Source organism: Gobio gobio, assembly GCF_949357685.1.
Source record: "Gobio gobio genome assembly, chromosome: 5".
Lineage (NCBI taxonomy): Eukaryota > Metazoa > Chordata > Actinopteri > Cypriniformes > Gobionidae > Gobio > Gobio gobio.
The window spans coordinates 48,171,296-48,186,556 of NC_137101.1; the positions used below are offsets into that span (position 1 = coordinate 48,171,296).

General features: G+C 39.9%; 1 protein-coding gene across 1 annotated transcript; it reads left to right on the top strand.

Moving 5' to 3' along the window:
- Positions 1–13,194: 13,194 nt before the first annotated feature.
- On the top strand, positions 13,195–14,180 carry LOC307126316 (uncharacterized protein; the record flags this gene model as incomplete). Its single annotated transcript, XM_079816781.1, has 4 exons — positions 13,195–13,426; positions 13,531–13,625; positions 13,715–13,813; positions 13,897–14,180. The coding sequence occupies exons 1-4, from the start codon at positions 13,299–13,301 to the stop codon at positions 14,178–14,180; spliced, it is 606 nt and encodes a 201-aa protein (XP_079672907.1). The 5' UTR covers positions 13,195–13,298.
- Between the last annotated feature and the right edge of the window lie 1,081 nt (positions 14,181–15,261).

Sequence of the window (15,261 nt, forward strand, 5' to 3'; positions counted from 1 at the left end):
TATCCGGAACAATTTGTACCAGGAACTTTTTTTACAGGAACCCTGCGCGCGGCTGCTCCTCCCAGTCAGCGTAAGACAGTAATAATTTTTGCGCGACACTGTCTGCAACAATAACAAGTATGGAGGAGATGCAAGCAGCGCTGCTTTTGGTAGTTATGTATTGTTTTAATAAAGAGGTCATTAAAGGGGTGGTAAAACACATTGTTTTGAAGGCTTGATTGTGTTTGTGGGGTGCACTGTAACATGTGTTCATGCTTCGTTTTAAAAAAAAAATCATTATTTTTCATATATTTGACATTTATTCTACACTGCTCTGTCCCTCCTTGTAAAACGGTCTGATGCTTTCCGGGTTGTATGAAGCCAGTCCCTCAAAAATACGCAATGGGCTCAGATTGGTTAGCTGGCCCAGTGTGTTGTGATTCGCTAACCGCAGTGCACGTTTGTCGGAAACGTCATGCCCCTTACCGGTAGACTGTGCTTTGGTCAGTATTAGAAACGATGGCGTCAATAAAACCATACCAATCTGAGCCCGAATCAGACCCAGAACATTTTCGTAAAGATGATCGAGCAGAACCTGTTCAGTCCTCAAGAGTAAAGACTGCGGATCTATAGTGATCGCTACTGAATGGCACTGTTACTTTTGTATTTTTAGAACGATTATAGCCAAATATCTGTCGCAAGAACTAACCCAAAACACTAAACACTGGCTTTACTATAGTAGCCAAATCACACACAGAACCATGTTTAGCAAGCCTGTAGATAAATAATACATAAAAGCTCTAATCAAAGAATCATTTACACTAATGCCAAGTTCGCTGTTGAGATTTTAACGTTAGTGTTTGTAACGTTAGGTGTTCGTCGGATAACATTAAGTATGAATAAGCATTTAACAGACTGGTTTGCAGAACAGTGTTGTCATCTGTTTACTTCCTTGCTACAACCTATTACAGGAAAACACATCGATGAAAAATAAATCAGACTTACAGGTTGTGGCCCGTAAACAGCTTCTGTTTGTAAATCCAGCTTTCAGGTCAAGCCGTTGTGCATATCCTGTATTGAACTCGCGAACATTGTGAAAGTTTTCCTCCGTGAAATGTGCTGCGGGAGGGAGCCCCGCGCGCGTCGTGCATTCACACACTGGCCGCGTTTGTCTCACGCAGCTGACGTTGTGCAAATCCGGTGTTGAACTCGCGAACATTGTGAAAGTTTCCCTCCGTGAGATGTGCTGCGGGAGCCCCGCACGTGCCTGTTCCCTTCTGTCTCATACACATGTGCATATAACATGCTGTATGTTAAACGCTCTGCAACGCACCCCTGTCCCTATGAAGCCTGAACAAAGCAAGTACCCCAGACCTGCAATCCGGATGAATATAACAGCGTTTCCTCGGCATCGCGGCAACAACACTCCAGCCTAACTATACCACAACAGCGCCGCGATACAAAATGGCCTCACCCCCCCTTATTTAATATTCTCGGAGGAGGGGTTTATGTAAATATTGAGCCTAGTGATGTCACCAACCCTGGAGGAATGTGTGTAGTCGCCTACTGGCCGTTTGCTGTAGTTCTTAGAAATGGATTTCTTTAAAAGCCAATATCTCCCTTTGCTTTAAACTTTGAACGTTGTAACTTTGCAGATGTTGTTTATCCTCAAGCAGCAACATTACACGCTAGCTAAAGTTAGAATAGTGAAATCGTGGTTTACCACCCCTTTAACAAAACGGTGGAAAAGAGACGAGCACTGATACTAAAGCGTATTCTGAAAGCTCGTAAAGCTAGATTTAAAATAAGACAACGTATGTTATTATCAGCTATTACGGACATTGACCGTGAGATGGCTGAGATGAACACGCGCCATCAGACAGAAAGAGCAAGACTGATATTTACTGAACGCAGAATGAACCTCGCGAAAGACTTATAAAAATGTCGGTTGAAATAAAACGCTGCGTGAGTTCAACCAATCAGCATGTTCAGCATCCAAGTCCCACCCCCGAGTTCCTGAACTTTGAAAAAGTACTAGCCCGGGAGCAGGGCCTCTTGGAGGGGGAAATATTTACCCGGAACTTCATTTAGACCCTGGTTCCTGCGGTTGAAACACACCGAGTACCAGCCCAAAGTTCCTAGTTCCTGGGGAAAGTTCCTGCGGTGGAAACGTGGCTTATGTGGGAATAGCTTCACATGGAAAGTAAGCCTTAGGGAACACATGAATGTTCACACTGGAGAAAAGCCATTTACATGTGATCAGTGTTGAAAGGGTTTAAGATGTAAATGAACCCTTAATTACCACATGATAATTCACACTGGAGAGACGCCATTAATATGTGGTCAGTGTGGAAAGGGTTTCAGATTTAAAAATAACCTTAAAGCTACACTGTGTAACTTTTTTAGTCTATTCTTAGCTAAAAACACTTAGTTCTTTCAAAAATATATGTGCTCATTAATGTATATTTACTTCTTTCAAGTAATAAAGTATTCTCGTAAGTTTATAATATGCCATTGAAAATACATAAGGTAATGGGATCTAACGGTGGTCGCCATGTTGCCCCTCCATCTTGAAAGTACATAAGCCAAAGAGGGACATACCCGTAAATTCAAGCTTCGCTTTTCGCGTTTTAACCTGTTTTAATACTCGATGGCACTGTACAAAATTCTCTGCCTCGCGCATGTGCGCGTCAACTTGTTCAGACTTGTCTGGTGCATGCGCAGAGAGTTTTCATCTCAGCAGCGTCCAGTAACAGAGTTATACGGAGTTTTCCTGGCTTGTTTATTCCTCAAAAGTCTGTTTTTCCTTGTGTGGTATTTCTGTGCGTTAATAACTCCGTAAGTAATAATAGTTATTGTCATTGGAGATGTGTTTCAGAGTGTCATCGCGTAATTCAGTTGATGTCACCTCAGAAGTATTTTTGTGTCAACATAATTTTTTTACAGTCTATGGTCAACATACAATAGCGTAATGCTCACCTATTTGAATAATCATTCAGTTATTTTGTTATCAACAATGTTTATTCGTTTATAGAAAATATTTGCTTGTAATGTATGTTGATGGAAATATGTATCAGGTCTGATCGGCATATTAACAATTGTTATACAGAGCGCACTGCAGTGCTAACGTTAATGACTTACATTACAGACTTACAGCGCCGCACACACTTTTGTAACCGGACACCGCTTGTTAGCAGCAGCAGCGGCAGCTCAGCTCCTTTTAATGCAGCTGCCTTTAGCGCCTATATATGGTACAATAAGCTCTGGTTTACGGTTACATTTTACAAATGTAATTTATAAGTATAGTTATACAGTTCTTAACTGTGTATGTATATTTACCATCCTTATTTGTTCTCTCACAGAAACCACATTTATGTACATATCCACGCAAACCTGTTTATGCCTTGCAATTGGATGACTGAATAAACATTACTATCATCAAAGTTCACTCTGGATTAGCTGCAGTTCTTTCTAGCCGAATAATTAGGCCAGTTGAGTTCCAACCATCCCACTGCGCACAGAATATCCCACAGGCACCGTGTCGAATGTGGACGAGGTCGAACTGGAAGCCATGTTAATCTTGGACTAAATCGGCCACCGTAGGAGTTGAAACGAAATCGGAATTGAGAGGAACAGAAACAAAAATTCACTGGATGGTCATATACCTTTTCACCACTAGATGGCGGAAAATATCACACAGTGTAGCTTTAATGCCATCTTTAGACTGCATGATTTTAAAACTGGTCGGATCACAGTTCTATGGATATGTAGTTCTTATATATATATATATATATATATATATATATATATATATCACCATTTGCCAGAACCATTAGGTGGTTTCCGTAAGAAGCATTCCCATACAATTCTCTTCCATTGCTCCATTCTGTTCAACAGCACTGCATTTATCTATTCTGTGTTCACATCATTTATTGGTCTTATTGTTTCATTCATTACTTTTCTTTTTGGTTATTAGTTTACTATCCTTTGGAAGTGCATATTCATTACTAACATTATTAATCGTTGAAGTATTTACTCTTGCATATCTATTGTTAATAAATTTCATTCATTTTATTACACTGTGTCTTCAATGTGTTGATGATCAAAGACTCTACTAGTTGTCCAGACTCACAAATCCTTCAGATAAATCAGCTGACCAACTCCCTTTAATTTACATTATTTCTGAATTATTGAACAGTTCTTTTGGGAGTGTTCTTATATTGGGAGTGTTGGGTTGGGTTGGGGGGGGGGGTTCATCTGATACACTCATAACCACACCTTAAGTGACACATGATCTAAAAATCACTACATCATCGGTGAATTGAGTAAAAATCACTACACCGTTTACTTTGAGGTCCATATATTCATCTGTTGCTACATTAGGCCCATCAAAATGAAGTGAAAAACTAAGAAATACTGTTGAACGACTCTTACAGGCCAACATACGCTACTAGTCAGTGGATTTTCAGCAGACAGTCAATAGATACAATAGATATTACCGACACTCAGGCGCGGATTAACGCACAGCCTAGGGGCCCCCCGTGGCCAGATTTTTTAAAATATTTTTTTTTATTCAGCTCGAACAAAAATAAAAACGCTGAAGAAGATGTGCTCTCCTAATCTAGAGGCGCACTTCATAAACTAAGCCTTTCTACTCGCCGCGGGAGTTTTCCTCGTGAATGTTTACATTCCTCCAGACGCGCGTGTGAGCGCGGCGCTACAACAGCTGGCTGAACAAATAGCTGAGACTGAACAAAGGTATCCAGACTCTCTTTTAATCATTCTTGGGGATTTTAACAGAGCAAATCTCTCCTGTGAACTGCCAAAATACAGACAGCACATGTCCCACCAGAGACAGTAATATACTGGACCACTGTTACACAACAATAAAGAATGCATAATACTCCGTCCCACGGGCAGCTTTGGGGCTCTCTGATCACTGTGTGGTTCATCTTATACCGACCTACAGGCAGAAACTGAAATCAGCTAAACCGGTAATAAGGACTGTAAAAAGATGGACTAATGAAGCAGAGCTGGACTTACAAGCCTGCTTCGATTGCACTGATTGGACTGTTTTCGAAGCTGCTACCACTGATCTGGACGAGCTCACAGATACTGTTACATCATTCATCTCCGTCCTACCCTGCCTTTCAAAAGTCTTTGAAAGTCAAGTCAATAAACAGATAATGGGTCATCTTGAGTCACATCATTTCCTCTCTGATATGCAATCTGGTTTCAGAGTTGGTCATGGGTGCACCTCAGCAACACTAAAGGTCCTAAACGATGTTATAACAGCTCTCGACCAAAAACAACATTGTGCTGCTGTTTTCATTGACTTGGCCAAAGCTTTCGATTCTGTCAACCACAGTATTCTCATTGGAAAACTTAAGGCCCTGGGTCTCTCAAACACGTGCCTTTCCTGGTTTTCTAATTATTTCACTGACAGATTTCAGTGTGTTAAGTCTGAGGGCTTGCTGTCTGAGCCTTTGGCTGTATCTATGGGGGTGCCCCAAGGCTCGATTCTTGGCCCAATGTTATTCTCTGTTTATATTAATGATGTCGCTCGTGCTGCGGGCAACTCTTTTATTCATCTCTATGCAGACGATACCGTTCTGTACACTTCAGGCTCAACATTGGACAACGTTTTAGAAAAACTTCAAAAGAGTTTTGAAGACATTCAATTAGCCTTCTGTGATCTTCAATTGTCTCTAAATTCTAGTAAAACAAAATGCATGATTTTTAATCGGACACATTCTGTATCTTCGTGCCCAATAAACATCACCACCTTGAATGGGTCTAAGCTGGAATATGTGGAGAAATACAAATATCTAGGGGTCTGGCTAGACCCCTCGCTTTCCTTTCAAACCCACATAAACCATCTTCAGTCAAAGATCAAGTCCAGGATCGGGTTTCTATTCAGAAATAAAGCTTCATTTACTCTTCCTGCAAAACAGGCCCTTGTGAAAATGACCATCATCCCAATGCTTGACTTTAGTGATGTTGTATACAGAACTGCTTCTAATTCTTTACTCAAGAAATTGGACGTTGTTTACCACAGTGCTATTCGCTTTATTACTAAAGCCCCATACAACACCCACCACTGCACTCTTTACTCACTAGTTGGATGGCCTTCGTTACACAACCGGCGCCTAAATCACTGGTATCAGTTAATTTACAAGTCCATACTAGGCAAACACCATCTTACCTAAGCACTTTAATAACCATATCAGTGCCTGTATTTAACCTGCGCTCGAGTAAATATATCTCTCTAGACCCCACAAAATCCCGCACCTCTTTTGGCCGCTCTTCTTTTAAATTTTCTGCTGCAAATGATTGGAACACTTTACAAAAGTCTCTCAAATTAGAATCCATTGTCTCAATCACTACTTTTAAAGTTTTACTAACAAATTTACTGACAGACCACTGTACATGTTGATGCTTTTAGCGAATATAGTCGTTGCTTTTTTGCACGTACCAAACTAAATGGCTGTTATTGCATCTATTTGCACATTTTTATTATTATTTTTTTTACACAATGTCTAGAACTTTTTATTTGAAATTTGAATGTCTTCTATATTTATGACTGTGTATTTGAATGTTGGTATGTCATGTGTAATTTCATGTCGCCTTGTACTCTGCGCCTTATCTTGGCCAGGTCGCGGTTGCAAATGAGAACCTGTTCTCAACCGATTTACCTGGTTAAATAAAGGTAAAATAAAAAAATAAAAAAATACAAAAAAATAAATCATACATCAGTTTCTGTGAGGATGCATGCATTCCTACCAGGACATTCTTATCATTAATGATAAACCATGGTTTACTGGGAAACTCAAACAGCTCCGTCATGCCAAAGAGGATGCTTACAGACGTGGGGATAAAGTATTGTATAACCAGACCAGAAACAGACTGACAAAGGAGATCAGAGTTGCTAAAAGAAGCTACTCTGAAAAGCTGAGAAACCAGTTATCAGCCAACGACCCGGCTTCAGTCTGGACAGGCTTGAGGAACATTACCAACTACAAGTCACCATCCCCCCGTTCTGTAGAGAATCAACAACTGGCTGAGGATCTGAATGCATTCTACTGCAGGTTTGAAAAGCCCAGTCTCACACCACACACCCGCTCTGATCTGCAATTCACACGTCCCCCATCACCTCCTGCACCCCCTCCTGTCATCCAACCCGAGCTTAAGCTCTGTGTGGAGGATGTGAACCGAGTCTTCAAAAAATAGAAGACTAGGAAAGTTTCAGGCCCAGACAGCATCTCATCTGCCTGTTTGAAAGCCTGCGCTGACCAACTGGCCCCAGTCTTCACGCAGATCTTCAACAGATCATTGGAGCAGTGTGAAGTTCCCTGTTGCTTCAAACGCTCCACTATCATTCCCGTCCCCAAAAAACCCAAAATCACTGGACTTAATGACTACAGACCTGTCGCTCTTACGTCTGTGGTCATGAAGTCGTTTGAAAGACTGGTTCTGGCCCACCTGAAGGACATATCACTGGACCCTTGCTGGATCCTCTTCAATTTGCCTACAGAGCAAACAGGTCTGTGGATGATGCAGTCAACATGGGACTGCATTATATCCTGCAACATCTCGACAGACCTGGGACTTACGCAAGGATCTTATTTGTGGACTTCAGTTCGGCCTTCAATACCATCATGCCTGATCTTCTCTCAGCTAAACTGACCCAGCTCTCCATGCCACCCTCAATCTGTCAGTGGATCTCCAGCTTCCTGACAGACCGACAACAGCGAGTGAGACTGGGGAAACTCACATCCAGGACTCTCACTACCAGCACTGGCACCCCCAGGGGTGTGTTCTCTCCCCACTGCTCTTCTCCCTGTACACCAATGACTGCACTTCTAAAGACCCCTCTGTGAAGCTCCTGAAATTTGCAGACAACACCACTGTCATCGGCATCATCCAAAACGGTGATGAGTCTGCTTACAGACTGGAGGTTGAACAGCTGGCTGTCTGGTGTAGTTATAACAACCTTGAGCTCGACACGCTCAAAATGGTGGAGATGATAGTGGACTTCAGGAGGAACAGTCCAGCTCTCCCCCCACTCACCATCATGAACAGCACTGTGGAAGCAGTGGAGTCATTCAGGTTCCTGGGCACTACCATCTCTCAGGACCTGAAGTGCGACAATCACATTGACTCCATTGTGAAAAAGGCCCAGCAGAGACTTTACTTCCTTCGTCAGCTGAGGAAGTTCAACCTCCCACAGGAGCTGCTGATTCAGTTCTACTCGGCTGTCATTGAGTCTGTGTTATGCACTTCCATCACTGTCTGGTTTGGTTCAGCTACCAAATCTGACATCAGGAGACTACAACGCACAATCCAGACTGCGGAGAGGATTATTGGTGCCCCCCTGCCAACTAGGGGTGGTTAATCTGTCTGATTTCCCGATTCGATTCGATTACGATTATTGAAGTCCCGATTCGATTACAGTCGATTTTCGATTATTATACGATTCTCGATTAGCGATTATTGATTTTCCATTTCACAACAGTACACGAAAATACACTACAAAGTGATTGCAGTATAAAAAAAAAGTCAGCTACTGAATTACTTAACTCTTTTATTGAGTAACAACAACTCAAAGCACTTGTCGTGTAGTGTCGTGTAGTTACACAGAAATGAATACATCACATTGTGTTGTGACTCATCAAGTTGAACTAAACAATAACAAATAAATGAAAGGCTTATTTCCTTTAGGAAGTAGTTCAGAACCAACATACTGTAGAAATTGGAAAATTTTCTACTGTAGAAATTGGACAATTTTCTTCTAGAAAGACAACGTGTTCAGGTGGAGGAAGACTGCAGGTTGCAGTCGAAACATGTCAAGGTAAAGAAGAAGTTTTTTCTCCACCTAAACACCTTGTCTTTCTAGAAGAACATTGTCCAATTTAATCATTAAGAAGACAAAATGAACATTTTTGAACAACTTACTGTAGCTTCAGCTAATATACTGTACTGTAGAACACAGTGACAAAATGTCAAGAGTGATGGATGCGGTGCGCGCGTGAGGGGGGCGGGAGCGCGTGGACCGCTCGAGCTCCTCTCGTTCGTTTCCTGACGTGAGAAAGACAAAAGGGGAAAAAACGACAGAAGAAAAACGGGTTCGTGTCGGAGGAGTGTCGAGGCCCGTTCGGTTCCGTGAGCGGGAGCCGCGGGTCGGTGCAGCGGAGCGGCGGTGTGTTTCCAGCATCAGTCCGGCTGTGTGTGTGTGTGATCCGCTCATCGCGTTCTCAGGATCGCCTTTATTCCCGCGAATGTGCGCGTCGATGTGTGTCGCGCTCGCTCATCTGAAGCGCTCATAAATCTGCGGATTGAAGGCGTTTATTCGGTGTTTGTGCGCGAATCTGAGCCGTGCCAACGCCGTGCTAATGCTAATGTGCCTGAGCTCCAGAGGAGGCGAGGCGGGAGGATTTCTAGAGTGTTCCCTCAGAATCATCTCAGCATTAACGACAGATTTACATTCATCTAATGAACACACACACACACACACACACACACACACACACACACACACACACACACACACACACACACACACGGTGGTAGTGTCAGGTTTAGATAAATAAAAAAATCGATTTTTGAAAATTTAATGATCGATTCATGCTCGTCCATAACATACTCGCGATTAATCGATAATCGATTTTTTTCACCACCCCTACTGCCAACCCTCCAGGACCTGTATTCTTCCAGAGGGAGGAAGAGAGCAGGGAAAATCATCACAGACTCCACCCATCCTGGACACCGTCTGTTTGAACTGTTACCATCAGGACAGCGACTCCGATCACTGGCCACTAGAACATCTAGGCACAGGAACAGTTTCTTACCACAGGCCATTTCCCTCTTGAACAGTTAAATACACCCCCCCTTCCCTAAAGTACAATACTCTGACTGTTTAGTGCCATCAGTGTCTGATAAACTTTGGAGCAGATAAACACATACAAAATTCAAACATTTGAAAAAAAAATTACTATTTCCAACATTTTAAATGATAATAATCCATGACTAAATTTATTGCAAATATTTCTCATCACTAAAATGTAGTGATTCAAACTAATGTAGTGAAAACAGTGACCATATTTCTGAAATGGAAACCGGGGACATTTCCTATTTGAGTGGTCAAAATATCACTCAAATCTCATTTGTTATTATATTTTAATTAAAAAACAGGGACAATACATTTTTGAATGTTTTTGTTGTTGTTGTGGAGTCCTATTATATTAGTATTTTATTAACCTTAATAAGTATTAGGATTTAGTTTGATTATTAGGATTTTTGGTCTGGATTTAATACAATAAAAAACACAAAAAAACAGACAAACAATGAAAACAGTTAATGGTAAGCTTACCATTGTAAATAAGCAGTTCAAAACAATATTGTAATATGACTTAACATAAACAAAACATAAATATGATAAATAAAACTATTCAACAAATATTATAACATTTTATAATTGTATTTAAGTTTATACTATATAAATTATATATTTTATAATTTATATATTTTAGAAATATGTATATTTTAGTCAGAATTATTGCGTTCCTATTCTATTGTGCTCTGTCTGTTTGGGGCGCGTGCACGCAGCGGCGCTCGATCACGGAAGCCTGAATTTTAGCGGAGATTCACTTACAAAAGCTGATCCTCTCCAGACAGCAAATTGGACATATTTGCAAGACTTTCTAACATTTACAGATGGAGAATATACCTGTGAAATTATGCACTGAGGAAAGCGCCACATCTCAAACGCATTAAACACTGCAAGTAGGCTTTTTGTAAATAGGCTAGGCCTATATCTGTCATCTCTCAGAACATCTGAAAGGGCAAGCTGCTTTAAACTATAGGCTACATGTTAAATATCTTACCAGTTATTTTGAAGCCCTCATTATAAAACATTAGTCATGTTCAGGACAAATCACTGCATGAAAAGTGGGATTTTCGTCAGTATGTGACACTGTAGATTGCCGTGAAACTTCAGGTTTACGACTGTGCACGGCAATTTGCAGGCAACACCGAAAACTGCCGTAAATTGTGGTAAATTGACGTGGGCCTTGCTTGGCAGTTGTCCCCCCATGACCCCCCCTCCCCTTAATTCTAGGGGAGGCTTTATCATGTAAATGAACATGCTGTGAGCTACACAAATGCAAATCAGAGTAGCAGCAGGGGGAGTTTTATCTAGGTTCTGAATTTTTTTGACTAAAACAAGTTTAAAGTTTAAGTTAAAATGTTATCTTAAATTTAAGTAAAATGTACTCGTTTTAGTACACATTACTAAATTTTTAGGGCAACCAGTTTGCTCCAATTTTTTAAGTAGATTCAACTTGTCCGGGCTCACAGTGTAGATTAATTACTCTGTATGTCATTAGCGATAACCAATGTTATGTAAAAAAAATAAAAAAATACAGGACAGCAGTTCATGTCTTCAACCTTTAGAGAGGTTATGTGATGCAACAAGACAATGAACCAAAGCACACAAATAAATCAAGTAAAGCATACAGTTTACATACCAACATTAATTTTTCCACCCTGCACTGTGAATGATTTTTTAAATGGCTATTAATCATAAATGTGAAAAGTACAAGTTTGTGTGTTTATAGTTAAGTCAGATTGTGTTTTTCTGTAATTGTCATTTAAATTGAGCTCACACCACATTTTATGAATTATCAATGCAGATTTTCAAGAGGTGGTTTCCTGGACAGGGTTTAAATTATGCCAAGAGTAGGCCTTAATCTAGTTAATCGTGAGTTAAAAAATTGTTGCCTGGAACAAAGATTAAGCACAGATTACTAACACCTGGACTATGAGTCCTGAACTAAAATAAACTGGATTCATTTACAGTTTTATCTAATTGCTTACACACAATTTCTGAAAATATGGCTCCATTTCTTGTAACTCTACACACAAAACATCAGACATCTCTTGCAAAAGCAACACTTTGTGCAAAACTATTTTAACTATTTCCAAAAATGTTGTTTTTGCATATATCTAACTACACAATGCACAACTGGGTGGCATTTATAGTGAATCGAAAGTTATCCAGGGATAATGTCATGATGTAGTGTGTGTGTGTGTGTGTGTGTGTGTCCGTGACTCTTTAGCTCTGCACGCCTGCATGAGCTCGGGTGTTTTCGAAAAGAATCGGTACAGCGTTATAAATATGATCAAACTAAAGACTCTACAGAGATATGACGGATGCAACACTACTCTATAGGTACTCAAGATTAACATGGAATTTACAGTTGAACTGAAATCAACTGAACTGAATCAACACTGAAGTCACTTGAGCTGAATATTGACACTATATTGGCTTGTTAGAGCCGGTTTACAGCAGAATTTGTTTTGAACTTGTTACTGAAGCTGCTATGAAACAATATATTTTGTTGTATGCATATTCTTTCTTTCTCAAACCTTAGTTTTGATTTCTAAGTGATCAATTTATGTATAAGTGTTTTCACACATGATCATTGGCTGTATGGGTCCTCAGTAAATGAATGTGGCATTTAAATGGCAAAAGTTATTCTTGTCTCTATAACTTATGGCTTCCTAAAGACACGTTTATGGGTAAATAAAATATCAATAATATAAATAAAATGAATATCAAAACATATTTTAAATATAATGAAGTCATTTTATTATAGCACTCATCAGATGTTCCTGGAAACAAAACAGAGACAGAACAGTATAAACAAACTATACAACAAACTAAACACCAAATTACAAAAACATTATTATGTGAAAGTGAATAAAGTTGTGTGTGTTTTCAGTTATAAATATGTGCTGTGTAAATTAGCCTATACTTTTAGAAATTATATATAGCCTAACTTTAAAAAACAAACAATAACCCATATAGATAAATTATAATAATTGTATAATATTAAGCATTTACTTAATATACATTGTAACATTAGGCTACTTTACTCTAGCACAGTAGTCAGTTAAGCAATTAATTAATATCTTATATTAATATGTATGTAGCCTAGGCTACATCTAAAGGTAAGTCTGCTTTAAAAAAAAAAATATTACGCTTCGACATGTACAGAATGTGCGCGTTAAGAAACACGTTCAAATGTGTCTTCTTAACATGTTAAAACTGTGCGTGAAGCGGAAAACAGGGCGTGTTGAAGGTTGAAACAATCATAAGTCACGCGTTTCGTATAAAGAGATTTGGCCCCGGGCGCGTTCCATATCAGAGCCCTAGTCCAATGAGGTGCGAGGTCGAGGTCATGGCCATGACGCGTAGAAGACGAGCTTTAAACTATTTTTTTGATGTTTTTTGCTGCTTTCCTTTTTCGTGATCAACAATGACAGGACACCGTCTTCAACTCAATCTCTGCATGGACGCGACGAACTTTTTGGACTCATTTTCAGGAGGCTGTCTTCGTCTTCATAACTCTGAGGCAAACTGCAGCCGCTATGAACCACAGCATGGGTAATGTAACGTTAAGATTTAAAGAATATGCTTTTATTCAGCTGTATAAGGAAATGGATGCGTTAATAGATCCGAGCTTAAAACTGCACATTTTGTTTACACAGACTATCCTCGCCTCATAACGAAGCCGTGAGCTCTTATCTGCTTGGAGAGATTTCCGCGAGTCCAGATTTAACCGCTGATCACGACGAAATTGTGTGTAAGTAACTTCTAATGTGTTTCTCATTCCTTGTTTAATTTTACCGTGACTGTTTTTATTAATACCAGTCTCATGTAATTGTTTTCCAGCTGCCTGTAAGACGTATTATGAATCGACACGCCGGAGCTTCAGATACAAACAACCTGAAACTGCGAAGTTTAGCTCGGAGTCGATCAAGAAGAAAAAGGGTAAGATTTATTATATTAGATCCGTTTTTTGTCAATGTGAGTATTTTTCAGGTTGCTTATTGTCTTTATGGATTGTATTACAGTTGCTGGAAGCAAGAGTGTGCTGGATGAGGTGGACGTTTGGAAGTCCGCGGCCATTGAACTCATGTTTGACGAGGAAGACGGCTTTGTTGACGGGGTGTCTGGATGGATTGTGCGGCCACCGCGCTCTCGCAGCCTGGAGCTCGACGAACTTTACATTACGAGACATTACTGCTGCACTGTACATAGTTGTGTGTTTAACAATAAAGCTCTTTCTTTGAGTAAACCGCTGTGTTTTATAAATGAAGCCCTTTCTTTGAATGAACAGCTGTATGCTTATAAATGAAGCCCCTTGTTTGAATAAACGGCACGGTCCGTATAATTTTCCCATATATTCCTTGATGGTATGAATACTTCATAGCACAATAACATTAATATGAAACAAATTATTACAACATAAATTATATATTTATTATTATTATTATTGGGGTTTACATTTATAATGAGCCAGGGGGACCAATAATGATTGGTTTGCAGTGATCTGCCAACCAATCACGAGGGATTTTTCTTTTTTAAATGTAGTGGCTTCAGCCAATAGTGAGTGAGTAAATTCAAGTCTGGCCGTTGACTCTCTGGTTTCGCTGCTATTCATATGCAAATTAGAGGCGTCGCACCTCCGCGCGGTCTCTCAGCGGGGGGGGGCTCTCCACCTACGTCATGGTTCGTTTACGACAATTTGTGGCACAGACGAACGCGACGTTCGCTGCCTCTAAATTGTCGAAAACTGCCGAAAATTAGGGAGATTTCCAGGAGTATACAGGCGTTTATGGGGTCGAAAATCCCACTTTTCATGCAGTGAATTGTATCATGATTCATGCACTTTCCCTGCATCAGCTCATTCTGCTCCGCTATTTTTCAGATGCGTTCGTATAAATCTGCTCGAGAATGCTCGCGTGGCTTTGCTTGACTATTTCTTTTTGTTTCGAATTGTTTAGTTTAAAAATGAACATTTCAAACTTTCTATACACATATTTCTCATGTCTGTGAGGCCAGTATAGCTGCTGAGTTTGGGTTTATTTGAGACGCGCTCCGGTTCATGTACAAAGTGTGATCACGATTATTGTCTGCTATTGCCTATTTGCTTATTTATTAAATCCAGGCAATTGAAACACTGATTAAAATAAAGATAGGCTACAATTTATACAAAACGAAATTAACTTTAAAGAAATTCAAAATCATTTCTTACCCTATGTCTTCGACTTTGTCTATGCAGTTTTCATAAAAGCCTAGATAAAATTTAAAATAGCACTATAATATTTAAACATAAATATTAAACAAATTAGCTACATTTAATAGCTACAACAAGTACAGGCAAATGTCATGTCAGAACTGGATTTGAGTGAAGGTTGTTTTACTGGTGAGCGCGC